Below are 18375 nucleotides of genomic sequence, written 5' to 3'. Positions count from 1 at the left end.
ATCTCAGGGGGTGGGGCTTAACCTGAAGAGAAGGGATTGGTGGATTTGGGAAAGGAGGACATGGATTGGCTGCAACGACCAGGGGGAACTATAAAAGGGGAGGACATCCCTGCTACAATGTTGCACTTCTTGCTGTCAGGACGACCTGCTGCCAGGAGAAGACCCAGAGGAGCAACAGGAGAATGGAGAAGAACCCTTATAGAGACTAAGGGCTGTGAAGTAACCTAGCACTAGTGTTTTTCTCTTAACTTTCAGATCTTTGAATAAACGTGGAAATTCAATCTACCATCCGTATCTGCCTCCTATGTCAATCCTACATGCCCAATTTTTTGCACACACTTACAGCACCTATCTAGAATACACTTAGAAAACATTTTACCCTTCATAGGCACCCATTTTACTAAAAGAGGTTAATAAATACTTGTAACCCCTTTAGCAAGCATTTCACCTACACACTATTAAAAGAAAAAAAGAAAAAAAAAGGTGGACTTCAGATAGGGAAGGTCGGACACCCTCAGTTAATCTGTCAATTTGGTCTGAAGCACGTCCTTCTCTCCCTCTGCCCCCCCCCCACTTCCCCAAAAGAGCTAGCAAGTAGTGGTAAGCACCTGCGCACGGTAGAGTGAAGTAGGGCAGATTCTGTACATACCGAGTACGGCTGTGGAACTGGATTCAGCTGCTGTGTTGGGGCTGGCGGGAGCTGCGTTGGTGCAGTCTGGATTTGTGGCTGAGGATTGACTTGCTTTGGTGCAATTGCCCCAGGGGCAACTGAGACTCCTCCCACTGCATGAAAATGAAAGAAAAAATGTCACAGGAGAAGAAAACTGATAAATACATTTTAATTGGCCTAAATACAAACACCAACCCTCATCTCTAACTGGCCAAATGAGATGATTCTCCATACGCAAGCAGCACGAAGCATTGTACACAGAGCGCCTATAACAGGAGCTTGTGGGAGGTTTTCTTTAGAATACAGTCTGATCTCTCGAGACTTTGGTTTTGCCATTTGATGCACCAACGCCTCTGTTATGGAGAATTCTCAGAAATTTGCTACTTCCTGTCTACCTTAGAGACCACCAGCTCTTTTGCTGGACTCTAGGTCTTTTTCATTTTTACCTGGAGAGAGGGAGACCATTTTTTCCCCACTCTCTCATGTATTTTAATGTGATTTTTGAACCCTGCGTTTCTTTTTGGTCATGGAGTCTGACAAACTCAATAGGCATCATCTTTACATTGTGTCACACAGCACCTTTAGTGCAGTGACACAGAAGTCTTTCATATTTCACAAAGGTTTAAATACCTCATCTTGGATAAACTACTGTTTCCAAGAGCAGTAAAGTGAAATTGACTTCACTTACATTTGTAATTTTCTAGACCCAGTACACACTATCTTACAATAGGGTGCTGGAGGGGTTACTTAGTATCCACTTTGTCTAGTTTATCATGTAACAATTTTATGTTACCCTTTCCTAGATGAATGGCTGGTGGCAGTGGTTTACTTTTGACTACCGTGGTGTGTCCTTACCGTGGGATGCGTTCGCAGCTGCAGTAAAGCACCCAAGGGTGCCCTTTTTGTCAAAATGGCCCTGGTCTTTTTTCGCCATGTCTTAATGGAAAGGTCTTCGTGAGATTTACTCTGCGTGCCAAACCAGGTTTGGTCCCTTTGTTTCGTCTTTGGCAGGATTCACGAGTGAAGCCCGCATCTGGCTCCAGAGTGTCTGGCAGGGGCAGGAAGCGAGGGAGAAGCCGGAAATTCCCTGTGCTTAGTCTCCTAGGAGACCGGAATGCACTCTTTGGTGATTGGCCAGCTAGATGTCAGGCAAGGACAGCCACCCTGCTGGGTGACTGACAGCCAGGCTGGAATCAATGGGAGCAACCTGCATAAAAGGCGAGGCTTTGTGGCTCAGAAGGCAGAGTCGACCACTGGACGAAGAAATACGAAGAAGAACTAGAGGAAAACTCCTGCTGCAACTCTTGGACCGTTGGTTTGCCCAGTGAAGCCCTGCTGCTGTGCTGAAACGCCACATTCATTTCAACTAGATAAGCCCTGCAAGGACGACTTCTCCCCTTGGGTTGGTGGGAACAATCAACTCCAAAGTAAGCCACCTGGACATCATCTCGGGGGTGGTTCAATTTCCACTGCAGTTGCTGCTGGAACCAAATAGCTAGGGAGAGGAACACCAGTTTGCATGCATTGCTTTTAAGTTCGCCAAGAGCTCCAGGAAGATCCTATGGACTCCCAGGAAGCAGGACTGACCGAGCCAGAGCCACCTCAACAGAGTGCTGGACCCCAGATGCAAGGAAAGTCCATCTCAACAGCCAAGAATCGCGGTGGTGCTATTTGTGGTATGATATGATATGATATGGCATTTGTAATGCGCCTATACACAAGTGTTTCAAGGCGCGACGAGGCAGGGAGGGTGAACAAGGGGAAGACAGACAACGATCCTACTAGGCCAGGTGTCATTTAGATTGCACAAGTGCAGGTGTAGGGGGGAGGGGAAAAGGGGAAGGGGAGGCGGAGGGGGGGGTGCAATACAGGGTAAGTAGAATAAAAAATAAATAATAGGGCCAGCTGGTGGTAAGTGCAGACAAGTGCTGGGGAGGGGGGGCTGTAGGGATACAGAGACAGTCCCGCAGTGCAGGGGTTGCCAGGGAGGCAGTGCAAGCGGTGAGTGGCTGGGCCAAGGACTGAGGTCGGAGAGAGTGGCCCAGTTGCAGATTCAGTGCAGTTACAGTGAAGAATTTAGCAGGGGAGAGGGAGAGACAGCAGAAGCAAAGAGGAAGATTTTGAGGTGCTTCCGGAACCGGAGATGGTTCTCCTCAAGTTTCAGGGAGGCAGGAAGGCTGTTCCAGAGGGAGGCCCCTGCCGCGGAGAGAGATCTACCCCCAGCTCGTTGCTTCGAGAAGCGGCTGACCCTGAGGGAGTTGGAGACGGATGAGCGAAGTGCTTGGGAAGGAAGATATTTAGGAAGAGAGAGTTGAAGGTGTTTAGGCCCAAGGCCCCAGAAGGCCTTGTGGGCAATGCAGAGGGTTTTGAACTTAATCCGCGCAGCCACTGGGAGCCAGTGTAGAGATTTCAGATTGAGGCCAAGGACAAGTCTCGCAATCCTGTTCTGGATGAGTTGCAGAGGGCGGAGAGTGGAGGCAGGCAGATTAAGATAGAGGATGTTACAGTAGTCCAGCTTCGAGAGAACCAGGGCTCTGGAGACAGTGAGCTTCTGGGGGACGGAGAGGAAGGGAAGAATACCTCTGAGGAGGTGCAGCTGGTAGTGTGACTTCTTAGAGACGTCAGATATATGAGGAGAGAAGGAGAGTGTGGAGTCGAAGATGACCCCGAGGTTTTTTGCCTTGCAGGTGGGAGCAGGAAGAGGGCCAAGAGAGGCTGGCCAGAGAGCTGCAGGGAAGGAGGGAGTGGGTGTGCCGATGAGTAGAATCTCAGTCTTACTGGCATTAAGGCAGAGGTCATTGGCGGCACACCATTCCTGGATAGCAGACAGAAAGTCAGAGATGAGGGAAGGAGAGGAGGAGGCCAAGGGTAGCCTGAAAATGAGCTGGGTATCGTCCGCATAGCACTGAAAGCTGGGGCAGAGAGCGGCGATGCGGTGGGCAAGGAGTGCCAGATACTGGTTGAAAAGCCAGGGAGAGAGAATTGATCCCTGGGGGACACCACAGGTAGAGAAAAAGATGTCAGAGAGGAAGGACCCCAGTTGGACCTGGGAGGGACGATTGGAAAGGAAAGAGGTCAGCCACGCCAGAGCCTGACCAGTGATACCCAGGTTTTCACGGAGACGGTTGAGCAGGATGGCATGGTTGACAGTGTCAAAGGCAGAAGAGAGATCGAGCAGAATGAGAACACACAGAGTGTTGGAGTCGAGGTTCGAGAGCAGGTCCTCACGGATGTTCAGGAGAGCAGTTTCCGTGCTTCTGGCAGCTCTGAAGCCAGATTGATGGTCATGAAGACTACCAACAGATTCAGCATGGAGGTTAAGCTGGGAGATGGCCAGTTTCTCCAGGAGCTTGCGTAGGAAGGGAGTGATGGAGATTGGGAGATAGTTAGTTGGGGAGGAGGGGTCGCAAGAGGGTTTCTTAAGAAGAGGGTGCACAAGGGAGTGCTTAAGGGGGGAAGGGAAGACTCCAGAGGCGAAGGAGTGGTTGCAAAAGTCAGCCAGGGCAGGAGCCAGGGAGTCGATGTGGTCCTTGATAGTTTTGGAGGAACAGGGGTGAACCTGTTTAGACGAGACTTTCATAGATCGGACTTGTCTGGAAACCTCGTCAGCAGACAAAAGGGGAAAGGCAGAGAAGGAGGGAGGAGGGGTGGCTGCAGAAGGGCCGGAGGAAGAGCCGGGAAGAGAGGGAGGGAGGTGATAGGAGGAGAGTGAGGACAGGATGTCCTGAGTTTTAGAAATGAAGTGAGAGGCCAGTGCAGTGCAGAGGGCCTGGGAGGGGACAGGAGAGGTAAAGACTGCAGCAGGGTTGGCAAGCTCCTTGCAGATTTTGAAGAGTTCGGCTGAATTGTTAGATGCCGCAGAGATGCGGGATTGGATGAGGGCTCTATTCTTGGTGAGAACGGAGACGGTATTGCCTTTGGAGCAGGCGGCAGGCCAGTTTGTCAGAAGATGAACATGAAGCACGCCATTTCCTCTCTGCCACCCTGCACTTGCGTTTTAGGGTGACGAGATCCGAGTCATACCAGGAGTTACATTTGGCTTTGGGCTTCAGGCGGATTCTCATGACAGGGGCAAGGATATCAAGAGTATCGGATATAGCAGAGTGGAGCGTGGAGAGAGCTGTGTCAGGGTGGGAGTCAGCCGAAGGGGGAGGTCGGGGCGAGAAGGTGGCAGCGAAAGTCTCAACTGACACGCGCTTCATGGGTCAGATGACCGAGAAGGTGGGTGTCAGTGATGAGGGTGGCTTTGCCTGTGGGGTAGGGAGGGTGAGGTGGGAGGATGGGAGAAAGTGATCACTCCAGGAGAAAGGAGTGGAGAGAGGGACAGAGAGGGGAAGGTCGGAAGAGATCAGAGCATCAAGAGTGTGCCCTGCAGAATGAGTAGGCCCAGACGGGAGAATAGAGAGTGAGAGAGTCGCAGAGGTCACGAAAGGGTCCAGAGGAGGCACAGGAGGCATCCAGGTGGATGTTGAAGTCACCAAGAAAAAGGAGTTTAGTGGTTGAGGACAGGAGTGAGGAGGAGAGGTCAGCCCACTCGGAGAGGAAGGAGGAAATTTGACCAGGTGGCCGATAGATAGTAGCCACGGTAAGGGAATGGCTAGGAGATATAGAGTGTCGGCAGACAAGACATTCAAAAGAGGAGTAGGTCTGCGTAGGAGTGACAGTGGCAGGAATCCACTCAGGGAAGATAAGGGCCACACCCCCCCCCGAACGTTTTGGGCCTGGGCACGGAGAGGATCTTGTAACCGTCAGGTAGGAGTGTGTCAAAGCTGGTGACAGAGCTGGCCGTGAACCATGTCTCAGTGAGACCGAGGACGTCAAGGTCCAGTTCCTCAAGAAGGCGACAGATATCAGAGGAATGTTTGGTGGCAGAGCGAGAGTTAAGAGTGGCAATGTGGAGAAGGTTGCCATCCTTGAAGGACTTCCGGGGAGGGGTACAGATCAGAGGTACGCCCTACAGAGGTGAAGAAGAAGGAGGTGAAGAAGGAGCAAGAGAGGGGGGAGGGAGGGTAAAGGCAAGGTAGCCAAGGACAGAGGAGGGGGGACAGCAGGAGAGGAAAGGAAGTTGATGAGGCGTGGGAAGCGTCTATCAAAGAGGTGAAGGTTGGCCTGAGGGCCTTGGACCAAGACGGTCCCATTAGCGTAGACATTAATGATGGCCTTAAAGGAGTGGAAGGGGGCCAAGAGGACATCCCAATGGGTGCCACCATTAATGGGAGAAGAGGAGAAAGGAGAGAGCACAGAGACCATATGAAGGGTCCATAGGTCAGGCGAAGGCCCGAAAAAGAGGATGTCAGTGAGAGTTTCCTTGGAGCAGGCACTAGTGTAGGTGTCAGCAATAGGGAGGCCTGGGTTGGAGACCAGAATGTCCTTTTTAAACTTTTTCCTACCAGATTTAGTGAGGAGAGCAGGATAGTCAATAGAGAAGCAGTTAGAGAAGATAGGCGAGATAGAGAGCACCATGGAATAGGAGGGAGTGGGGGGGGGGGAGACAGACGAGACGAGAGCATGCGGACAGGAAGTGAGCGGCAAGCCCAAGTTTACCACATTTCAGAGGAACAACAGTAAATGCGTATTAGGTACCCAGTGGAGAGGCCACCTAAGTTTGAGAATCCTGCGAGGGGAGAAAAACCCTAGTTTACCACATTTCAGAGAACAACAGTAAATGCGTATTAGGTACCAAGTGGAGAGGCCACCTAAGTTTGAGAATCCTGCGAGGGGAGAAAACCCTAGTTTACCACATTTCAAAGAACAACAGTAAATGCGTATTAGGTACCCAGTGGAGAGGCCACCTAAGTTTGAGAATCCTGTGAGGGGAGAAAAACCCTAATTTTTACCACAATTAGCAGGGCACAGTGAAGTGAAGGCACCATGCAGGTGGAGCTAACTAGGTAGACCGGCGCCAAGCGTCCCCTGCGGACACCTGCAGACACAGTGGGAGCCGCAGCCGTAGGAGCTGCCCTTTGCCTGAGGGGCCCTTAGCCGTGGGGGCTGCCGGGCAGGGGGCTGCCCAGGAGGGTCGGTATATAGGGGGTGCGGGCGGGCAGGGAGGCGGGCTGGAGGAGGGCAACAGGAAGAGACTGCAAGGGGAGGGGGGAGGGAGAAACACAACCACGCGCTCGGAGTGCTAAACAAAAAACAAAAAGACACAAATCCTCACTTGAGGCCCAGATGGACCGGCAGGATTTCTATCCTGCAACTGGGCTGCCCGGCGAGCTGCTCTCAACCCCAAGGATCCGCGCAAAGAGTAGACGCGAGGAGCTGAAACACTGAAGTTCCACTTGTTTGAAGATTGCCGGTTGGTGTCGCTGACCACCCCGTTGCAGTGCAGGAGTCCACAGAAGGCCTACCTCTTGTCACCACGACAGAGGCCCAGGAACAACAGTATCTGCAGAGCTGCACAGGAACAGAAGTCATCTGCCACCTTTTTCTTCTAACCAAAGGTACTATACAGAATTTACCTCTTGTTGCCTAACTGCACTTGTTCTCAGTTGAGACTTGTCGTGATTGCTTCTGTAGAGTTGCTAACAGCTTCTTTAATTCACAAGCCTAACCCAATTGTGGCCCTACTTTGATTTCTTCTTTTCTTCAAAGGCTTTTAAAAAAAACATTCTGCAAGACTTTTACCTACATCTGAGAAGTGCTTCAGCTCACTAGACTTTTGCACAATTGACTTTGGCATAGCCTGGCTCCCTGAATGACTCTTCTTCCCTCAGACATTGTGCTTGGTCTTCCTTCCAGGAAGGAGTTAACCAACTTTGCATTGGGTTTTTTTCAAAAGTACTTACCTGCTTTCTGAATATTTGTGAGATCTCTTGTTTTGGTACTAATAACCTTTCTCTGAGATATTCTTAAGTCAGATTCTAAATGCAAAAAGTAATATATCAGTGTCCACAGTTTTCTAGTTACTAAAGTCACCTGAGGGTGTAGGAAGCGTCTATGTGCCATCCCAAAAGGGTACTTACTGATTTAGAAGTATTGGGAGAGTATTTTGGAGTGTATTTGTGTGTTACTATTAGATTTCCCCTCCTGAAGAAGGCTTACGCAAACTGACTGATACATAAATTAATAACTGTTTATTCAGGAACCCTTGAGTATAAGCGTTTATTTGGATGCTTGTCTCTGTGAATCTATGTGTCACTCCCCTACAGCTCACATTGATCCCTCTTGAGATAAGCCTGGCTGCTCTATCACGCTACCAACCTGTGTAGTACAGACTTATACCAAAGGTTTGGTTCCTATTGCCAGGGGCTCAGGGTTGTTGTAGTGTCCCAAAGGTTACTGCATACAATCTTGCCTAAGAGCCTCCCTGGAAGAGGCTTCTACATGTTCCAGCCTGTGATTAATGATGGTGGAAACAATGACAGATATACAATGAATTACATCACCAATTGTTTTATGTAGCCCTTGCCTTCTGCCAAGGATGTAGTTCGTAGTGCCAACCTCAAACTGAAATAAACGTCTTAAACGGGTATTAACTCGGTTTGTCTATATTTCAGTTTCAGTATAGTGCACTGTTGACATTAAGAGGCATTGTCTGCCAGCACGAACGGCCCTGAAACTTGTTTCACCTAATCAGGTTACAGCCATTAAAATAACTCTTAGAATTTGCATGCTATGATGGAATCTGTGACGGAAACAAATGAAGTAACCATGAACGAATTTGAAAATGAAGTTGATCCAAAAACGTAATCTCGCTACGAATTGGGGACTGACTTGCTCCTATGAGCTATAAACTATCGTTTTCACAAATCCACTCCAGAAGGCCTCAGGGCGATTTCATGTCACCAAGCAGGCAAAACATGGGAAGGTAGTCACAAGTTTCCCTTTGGTTAAACGCCAGTGGCAGAATATCATGGCCAGATCCAGCTCACCTTTGCACTTCTAATTTGGGACTCTTGGTCGAGTAGTGCTTAACAGCCTAGGTTTCCACATCAGCAACCTTGCTTCGAATCTGCCCGCCACCTTGGCCCCTACCTGTTTTCTTGCTCTCATACAGATGAATGCTTTGCTAGTGCCGTCTTTTCTCATTTTGTGCCTGCTGACTTTGCCAACACATACCTCTATCTAATAGAGTTTCATGTCACCCAGATATGTTGTGTCCAGTTTAGCAAGTCGATTATTAAATTCTTTTAGTGACATCCTCTGTGCCTCTTTTCATCAAGTATTGTGTACATCAAAGTCTGCAATGCCCTTTATGGTATGGTGTGTTTTCACCACCATGCAAGATTTTCCAGTACTTGCTTTTCTTAGTACATGTCGTAGTTTTGCTAGTTTCTAAGCAGCCGTGACACTTGCCCGGAACAGTAGCCTACATACTGGTTACTCTGCCTGGGACTGAAAGTCATAAATACTTCCCTTCAGTGATTATCTTTCTGATGAACACACTTTTCCTCCCACTTATTCGTCAAAGTTAGGAAACATTTTCTTTTGCACCTTTCCCTCCATAGACTCCTACTGGAACCCCATTCAGTTTGCTTATTTTCAAACCCATTCTGACTTCAGTAAAGCCTTCTGCTTTACTTCCCTTGCCCGTTTGGCTCATTCTTTTGGGAAAACTGGCTAGGCCCTAAGACTTTTAGTACCAACAGCCTGTCTCTCTTTATGGAGTCTCCTTTGTTGCTGGTCATATTGTTCTTTGGCCTTCTTCCTGCCTTCTCAATCAAGAAATGCTGTATATAGAAAACCCTTTCCCTGGGAAAGCTGCTGGCATCAGAGGCAAGGGAGCGTGGTGTGAGTGAGCAAGAGGAGGGGGCTGGGACTGTCTGGTCCCACTCCACATCCACTGGCACTCGAAAGTCTATTGCTGGACAGATGTGGTGACCAGTGGTTGTCCATGGACAACCGTGGGCTGTTTAAATGCTGCAGATCCTTACCATTGGTCAGCTGCCGGGGTCATCGGCGGGCTGCTCTTCGTAGAAGTCTTGGTTCCAAAGATGATCTGCCTAACAGTTGCAGGAGTCCTTTTACCCAGGATTCTGGCTGTGAGCAAGCCTAAGCCCGCCAATGGTAAGGATCGTGCACACAGAAAGCCAGAGCTTTCCCCAGGAAAGGAATTTCCATTTAAGGCATTTCCTGACCTGGGAAGGCAGGAAGAAGGCCAAACAACAATCTGGCCAAAGAACAAGCGAAAAACCTTGCGGGTGGCCATCTTAGGGTGCTAGCGACCTTTAGTAGCCATTTGGGGCAAATGCAAAAGTGCATGAGTGAAACCTTAACAAAAAAAATGGAAAGAATATCACAGCGGCCACTATCTTAGGCACATATGAAAAGTAACCAAAAAAACATGATATAAAAAGATATAAAGCTACAACGTATCTGTTAGGGAGAATTCTCAGAAATGTGCCAATTCCTCTCTACCTTAGAGACCCCCAGCTCTTTTGCTGGACTCTTAGGACTTTTTCATTTTTACCTGGAGATGGCAGTGGTTTACTTTGTACTATCGTGGTGTGTCTTTACCGCGGGCTGCGTTCGCTGCTGCAGTAAAGCATCCTTCGGTGACATTTTTGTCAAAATGGCCCCGTTCTTCTTTTTTCGCCATTTCTCTGTGGAAAGGTGCTTCTTGAGATTGACTCTGCACACCAAACCAGGTTTGGTCCTTTGTTCATTTGGTCTTTGGCGGGATTCACACGTGAAGCCCGCCTCTGTCTCCATGGTGTCTGGTGGAGGCAGGAAGTGAGGGAGGGTCCCGAAACTCCCTGTGCTTAATCTCCTAGGAGACAGGAACGCACTCTTAGGTGATTGGCCGGATGGCTGTCGGCAAGGACAGCCACCCTCCTGGGTGACTGACAGCTAGGCTGGAATGAATGGAAGAAACCTGCATAAAAAGGATGCCTGCTGCAACTCCTGGACCGTTGGTTTGCCCGGTGAAGCCCTGCTGCGGTGCTGAAACTCCACTTTCTTTTCGACTAGGGAAGCCCTGCAAGGACGACTTCTCCCCTTGAGTTGGTGGGACCAATCAACTCCAAGGTAAGCCACCTGGACATCCTCTTCAAGCTAGTTGCACTTGCCCTGCAGTTGCTGCTGGAACCGAAGAGCCAGGGAGAGGAAAACCAGTTTGTGTGTTGCTTTTAAGCTAGATAAGAGCTCCAGGAAGATCCGCTGGACTCCCAAGAAGCAGGACTGACCGAGTCTGGGCCACCTCAACAGAGTGCTGGACCACAGATGCAAGGAAAGCCCATCTCGACAGCCAGGATAACGCAGTGGTGCTATTTGCGGTAGACACGAGGAGCTGAAACACTGAATTGCCACTTGTTTGAAGATTGCCGGTTGCTGCCTGTGACCGTCCCATTGCAGTGCCGGAGTCCCCAGAAGTCCTCCCTCTTGTCCCCACGACTGAGGCCCAGGAACATCCGGATATGCAGAGCTGCAAAGGAACAGAAGTCATCTGCTGCATTTTTCTTCCAACTAAAGGTACTCTACAGTCTAAGAGAACTTGCCTCTTATTGTAGAGTTGCTTGCATCTTCTACTACACCCAGGTCTAAACAGCTCGTGGCCCTACAATGATGATTCTTTTTTTTCAAAGACCTTCAAAACATTGTGCAAAGACTTTTCTTACTTAACTGAAAGAAGTGCTTCAGCTTAAATAGACTTCTGCCCATTGACTTTGGCTTAGCCGGCTTCACTGAATGACTCTTCTTTCCTCTGACATTGTGTTGCACCTATCCTTCTAGGAAGGGTTAAGTTATTAACTTACTCTGCATTGGGGTGGGGGGGGGCAGCAGGTTTGGGGGGTCCAAAAGTATTTTCCAGTTTAAGAATATTTGTGATCTCTTGTTTGTTCTAATAACCTCTTCTTTGACACCCATCTCAGTACTATTCTAAATTCCAACAGTAATATATCAATGTCCACAGTGTCCTAGCAATTTAAGTCACCTGATGGTGTAGGAAGTGTCTTTGTGTCATCCCCAGTGGGGGTTTGCTGATTTAGAAACTAAGAGGGTGTATTTTGAAGGTATTTGTGTCTTCCTTTTATATTGCTCCCTTCTAAAGAAGGCTTATTCAATTGACTGGTAAATAAATGAATAATTGTTTTATGAAGAAACCTTGATTGTAAGTGTTTATTGAGATACTTGTCACTGTGAATCTTTTTGTAAACTCCCTACAGCTCACACTGGCCCCTCAAGATGAGCCTGGCTGCTCAGCCACACTACCAACTTGTGTAGTTCAGTTTTATACCAAAGGTTGCGTCTTATTGCCAGGAGGCTAAGGTTGTTGTAGTGCACTCTAAGGGTACTACACCAAATCTTTACCTAACAGTATCCTAACTGAACTTCACTGTAAGGTGATGTGTGAAATTACAACAATACAAGAATTCATAGTGACCTCATTAGAAGTTTGCCTAAGCGGGAAGGTTGTCGTAAAATTGCAGGTAAGTGACTGTCAATGTTCCTGGACCAGTAAACTACAAGTTTGCCAGTTGGGTGTTGGAGGGGGTTCACTGATATATCTCCAGCCAAGAGCTGGGGGTAAATCAGGCCCCCACTGGCATAAAAACAGCCGGTATTTCTGGCACCGGTTTTAGCGGTGCCGGAAATACAAGCAATCCACCCTTTCCGCCACCTGTAATATCTCAGAAATTCTGAAATATCATGCAGCAGAAACGATAGGGTCAGTTTACCGGTATCCCACCAGAATTACTGGTGGGATACCGGCAAACTTGTAATGACCCCCCCATAGTCTCGCAATACCGACATCATAGGGATTTATAATTTTCCCCATAAGAATGAGCAAAACAGGCAAGGGAAGTAAAGGAGAAGGCAGAAAGTCAGGACAGGGTTCAAAAAGCAAAATTAATGGGGGAAATCTATACAGGGAAAGTTACAAAAAGAAAATATTTCCTTTCACTAGTCTTCACCAGTGCCACCGCTGAGGAACGAGCGGCTAGCGCTGTTCTGAAATCTGACCTTTCTAACTTTGAAAGATTTTGAAGCCACGGTCTGGGTATCATTAGAGATTGCCTGATCAGAATAGTGCCCTAGGCAATGGAGCCCTATAATTAACGTGGAGGATATATTAGCATCAGCCAATCAGAATTTTGGCCATTGCTCCCATTACTTCCTATTGGAGCGCTGGAAGGGAATACAGGACCTGGGGAGTACCTAGCACAGCTACACAAACTTGGTATCCAGATGATCCTTTTATCTTTTGTCATTCCCCTAACTGGCAGAACAATAAAAGACTAACCAAAAGAGGAGTTATCTGTAAACAGCACAACATTAATTACTTTTACAGTAAATCCAGTCTAATTTTCTTAACATCTGTTGTGTGTCCAATTCTTTATAGGCTGTCACATGTCTTAGTCGTATCCAACACTACCCTGCTGTATTTGATGGCTAAGCCATTGCTACCATTGTGAGCCACAGAAATCATGCAGAAACCCGGGTGGCCTTGTTGTGGGTCAGCTTTCCTCATCTCCCGAATAAAAGGGGAAGAAAACCATCCAAATAACCACTACACAAAGAGCAAGGCAACTATTTGCCTCCTCTAGCTTTTAAACCTGGATGCCCATTTCAAAACCTCTTGCTTAGATGAACTGGTCAAACAGAGGAAGCTGGCTGAAGACGGGTGATAACAGGTCCTATGCAGGCTTGGAGGATGCGATCTCAGTTTGTGCCATATGTAAATGTGAGATTGATCTCTCCTTACCTGGGAGAACCATTCCTCTGATCAGGATCATGTGCCGAGGATCCTGGCTGTAGTCCTTGGGCTGGGCTTCCAGCATACCTCCATGGGCTGCTTTTTCATACAGCATGCGCAGTGCAGGCAGCTTGCGGGGAGAAATGATGGAGAAGTGGATGCCTCTCTATAATAAGGGTATGGATGGAGAAAAAGATGTACAAAAAGTGAAAACATCTTCCTCACAATGAAATGAACATTTTTCACCACAGAAACAAACACTGCATCATCAGGGAGCCATGGCAGTGCTTTATGCTAGGATCGACTGCAGGGGCTTGGATGGGAAGAGTGGACATGAATTTCTTTCAATTGTCACGAGTAGCAGCAGTTGGAAAGTGATAGACTTCTCTAAACACAGGTGAGCTGCTAGGTACCAGTTTCTGTGGGAGGACCTTCAGTTTGTATAAAGAATATCCGGAGGCGTGCGCTGAAGCACAGATCACCGCTGTGATCCAAGCTAGCTATAACTGAAAAGGGTCCTCATGCCATCTCTAAGATGTTATTGTGATTTGTACTGCTTTTTGTGGCCCCTAGACGCTCTGGTGGATCTGTAAAGGAAAGGGCGTACGAGGGGGTGGGGGGCAGTGGTGAGTGCAAGATAACTTTGTTGTGATGTTGGTAACTTCAGTTCAGAAAATAATTTCACTGTGCATTGGTTTTGCTGTTAGTTGGTAATGGCTTGGTGGCATTTGTGTGTGCAAGTGTGTATGGGGTGATTTGCGTGCCTGTGGTTTAGTTTTCTGTAGTGCGGTGGGTAGAGTTGGACGTTGAAGAGCATATGCAGCTTGTGATGGTTTTAAGTTTCTGCTGTGGTGGACAAACGTGCATGTTTTGTTTGATGGTTGAGGAGAGTGTGTAGGATACTAGAACGTTTTCAGTAGGGTTAATGATGGTAAATGCCTGTCCGCTTCTCTGCAAGGGCTGTGTTGGTACGGATGGGTTAAAACCTTGCATGGTGGTTTGCATTAATATGCTTTATTTCATTGTGGTATCTCTGTTTTGGTGTATTAGGCTTTCGTTTTGCTTTTTTTTTGGGGTATGTCTCAAGTTGTGGTTGGCAGTTGCTCTTCAATGGTATTTCCCGTTTAGCTTGGGGATTTAAAGGGCCATGTTTGTAATCATTTTCTGACTACTGTGTTCTTCTGTTTGTATTTCCATGGGGAGCGAGTTCCACAGTTTTGCTGAGATGCAGGAGAATGCTGATTCACCAAATTTCAACTATGAACAATGCTTTGGTTTGAGGCGAATGTCATTGCTGAATCAATATTCAGTGTGATTTGTAGATGGAGTTTTTTCCGGTATGACCTCCGCTCCCTGGCCATGGATTGCTATGTGGGTTATGCAGAGTGTTTTGAAAAACATTCTTTTTTTGACTGGTAGCCAGTGTTCCCAGTGCTGGTATGATGGGTTCCCTCTTATTGAGACTGAGGAGTAGTCATGCTGCTGCGTTCTGGATGCGCTGTAGTTGTTTGGTGAGGTAGTCTGGCATTCCAAGATGGTGTAGTCTACTCTTGGCATAACAAGAGAGATAAAGTGTGTTGTGTGGGAAGGAAAGGTATCTGCTTGAATGTGCATAGGTGGAAGAAGCACTTCTTTACTACTGCATCGTTGACTTGTGGTTCGAGTGTTAAGTCAGTTTCCATTAATATTCAGAGGTTTTTAATTACTTTTGAAGGTTCCGGTCAGTTTCTAACTTCAGTAGACAGTGGAATGTGGAATTGGTTCGACAGGCGTGATCATGATTTCAGTTTTGTTCAGGTTGAGTTTAAGGCTGTTGGTGCTCATCCATTTGCTTATTTTTCTGTGAGGTAGTTAAGGGTTTGGTCTGGTTCTTCAGTAGAATTGATTTTTATAGATGATTTGTGTGTCATCTGCATAGTTGTAGCATGCTTAGTTCATGTCTTTTGATGAGATTGATCAGTGGGGTCATGTGGATGTTGAAGAGAAATGGCGAGAGTAATGAGTCTTGTGTAACTCCTTAAGAGAGTGTGGTGCTGATTTGAAGAGGGTTAACCATGCTGTTTCCATTCCATCATAGTAGAGCGCCAGGCGACCACTCCGGTGGTGACAATGCACGGTATAAATATCCATTAACATTAACATAGTAAAGCCGTGTTGCCAATTCCTATGTCTCCTAGTCTCTTGATGAGGGTTTTGTGGTGAACTGTGTCGAAGGCTGCTAAGTCTACAAGTATTAGTGCTGGGGTGATGTTGGAGTCAGCGTTCCTTTTCAGGTCAACCCAGATTGATAGTTTAGGGAGAATTCTCAGAAATGTGCCAATTCTCTTCTACCATAGAGACTCCAAGCTCTTTTTGCTGGACTTTAGGACTTTTAATCTCTAACCTGGAGAGATCGAGACCTTTTTCCCCACTCTCTTGTGTATTTTTCTGTGATTTGGACTGTTTCTTCTGACTTTGGATTCTGGCAAACTCCATAGGCATCATCTTTACATTGTGACACACACCACCTTCAGTGCAGTGACACAGGGACATGTCTTAGATTTCCCAAAGGTTTAAATCCCTTCTCTTGGTGAAACTACTGTTTCCAAGAGCAGTAAAGTGAAATTGACTTTACTTACAGTTTGTAACTTTCTAGACCCAGCACACACTATCCTACAGTAGGGTGCTGGAGGGGTTACTTAGTATCCACTTTGTCTAGTTTGTCAAGTAACATTTTAATGTTACCCTTTCTACAATTAATGGCTGGGGGCAGTTGTTTACTTTTAACTACCATTGTGTCTTTATCACGGGCTGCGTTCGCAGCTGCAGTAAAGCACCCATGGGTGCCCATTTTGTCAAAATGGCCCTGGTCGTCTTTTTTTGCCATTTCTTGTAGTACAGGTCCTTCTTGAGAATTACTTTAAGCGCCAAACCAGGTTTGGTCCCTTTGTTCACTTTGTCTTTGACAGGATTCACTGGTGAAGCCCTCCTCTAGCTCCAGTATGTCTGGCAGGGGCAGGAAGTGAGGGAGGTGCCCGAAACTCCCTGTGCTCCATCCCCTTGGTTACAGGAATACACCCAAAGGTGATTGGCCGGCTGGCTGTCCTTGGAGAACAGCTACCCTGTTGTGTGATTGACAGGTAGGCTGCAAATGAATGGGAGAAACCTGCATAAAAGGTGAGGCTTTTTGCTTGGAAGGCATAGTCGATCACTGGACGAAGGAATCCAAAGAAGAACTTGCAAGAGCTGCCTGCTGCAACTCCTGGACTGTTGGTTTGCCCGGTGAAGCCCTGCTGCAGAGCTGAAGCTCTGAATTCGCCTCGACTAGAGAAGCCCTGCAAGGACGTCTTCTTCCCTTGGGTTGGTGGGACCAATCAACCCCAAGACAAGATCATCTGGACATCCTCTCGGAGCTGGCTGTACTTCCATTGCTGCTGCAGGAATCGATTGCCAGGGGGAGGAACACCAGAATCGAACGAGTGTCTTTAAGTTGGACCCGAGCTCCAGGAAGATCCTCCAGACTCCCAGGAAGCAAGACTGACCAAGGCTGAGCCACCTTAACAGAGTGCTGGACCCGAGATGCGAGGAAAGTCCAGAGCGGTATCCGAGAACCGCAGTGGTGCTATTTGCGAGAGGCTTGAGAAGCTGAAATCGTGAATTGCCGCTGATCTGAAGTTTGCCCATTGCTGCCACCGACCTTCCATTCGTAGTGCAGGAGTCCCCAGACCTCTTCCCTCTTGTCCCCACGACTGAGGCCCGGGAACACCGGATCTGCAGACTTACAAACAAACAGAAGCGAGCTGGAACCAATTTCTTCTAACCAAAGATACTGTAAAACTAAGAGGACTTACCTCTTGTCATGTAGCCCAACTAGCTCTCAGTTGAGACTTGTTGTGGTTGCTCTTGCAGAGTTGCTTGCAGCTTTGCCCCTCACAAGCCTCCCAGCTTGTGGCCTTACAGTAATTCTATTTTCTTAAAAGACTTCTAAAAACATTGTACAAGACTTTTACGTACCTACAAGAAGTGCTTCAGTTCACGTTGACTTTTTGCTCAATTAACATTGGCAGTCCTGGCTCCCTGAAAGACTCTTCTTACCTCTGACTTTGTGCTTGACTATCCGTCAGCAAAAGTCACACATTAGATAACTTGTGGGGCTCCGAAAGAGTTAATTTACTTTGCATTGGAGGGTTCCAAAGTACTTACCTGCTTCAGAATATTTGTTAACCTTTGTTTTATTCCCAAACCTTTATCTTTGACACCAAACTCAGTATTGCTCTAAATATGCCAGTGAAATATTAATGTCCACAGTTTCCTAATTATTTAAGTCACCCCAGGTTGTAGGGAGTGTCTGTGTGCCATCCCAAATGGCTATCTACTGATTTAGTGAAACTGAGAGGGTGTGTTTTGAAGTGTATTTTGGTGTTACCTATATATTGCTCCCTTCTGAGGAAGGCTTATTCAGCTGACTGCTAAATTAATAAATAATTGTTTAATCAAGAAACCTTGAGAGTAAGTGTTTATTTGGAGACTTGTCACTATGAATCTCTAAAAGCCCTACTGCTCACATTGACCCATCTTGAGATAAGCCTGGCTGCTCAGCCACACTACCAACCTGTGTAGTACAGACTTATACCAAGGGTTGGGTTACCTATTGCCAGGAGGACAAGGTTGGTGTAGTCTCCCAAAAGGTACTACATACAATTGTGCTTAACATATTAACGGTTTCCGTTCCTTTCATGGGTCCAAAACCGACTTGTGCATGGTCTAGTACTGATTGTTTTATACACGTTACAGGAATTGTTTATATACGTAGCTTTCGAGAGGTTTCGCAGGGTCTGGGATGCTTGATATCGGTTGGTTAGGTTTTCTGTGTTTCGCAGAGGGGTCTTTAAGGAGTGGCTTCACATATGCCAATTTGAAGCTTCATGGTACATTTCCGGTTGCCAGTAGTTAATGTTAAAGAGGTTGGAAGTATACTGCTGTTTTTTTGTTTTTGGAAGAGGCTAATCTTGTAAATTTCTGGTGGGCAAGGGTCCGGTGGTGAGCCTGCTCGGTTGCTTTGATTCACTAAACTGGCAAATATTTC

General features: G+C 47.3%; 1 protein-coding gene across 4 annotated transcripts in view; it reads right to left on the bottom strand.

Moving 5' to 3' along the window:
• MED25 (mediator complex subunit 25) overlaps positions 1-18375 on the bottom strand; it is a 613073-nt gene that overhangs the window by 503828 nt on the left and 90870 nt on the right. For all 4 annotated transcript variants that reach the window (XM_069605505.1, XM_069605531.1, XM_069605522.1 and 1 more), the window contains exons 7-8: positions 13320-13476; positions 650-783 (exon numbers count right to left, since the gene is read on the bottom strand). In XM_069605505.1, the coding sequence (XP_069461606.1) occupies positions 650-783; positions 13320-13476 (291 nt within the window). The remainder of the gene's footprint in view (positions 1-649; positions 784-13319; positions 13477-18375) is intronic.

The sequence above is a fragment of the Ambystoma mexicanum genome, chromosome 1p, assembly GCF_040938575.1.
Source record: "Ambystoma mexicanum isolate Mex_15411 chromosome 1p, UKY_AmexF1_1, whole genome shotgun sequence".
In the NCBI taxonomy this organism is placed as follows: Eukaryota; Metazoa; Chordata; class Amphibia; order Caudata; family Ambystomatidae; genus Ambystoma; species Ambystoma mexicanum.
Note: the sequence above shows the minus strand (reverse complement) of the source record. Positions and strands in the feature narration are given on the sequence as shown.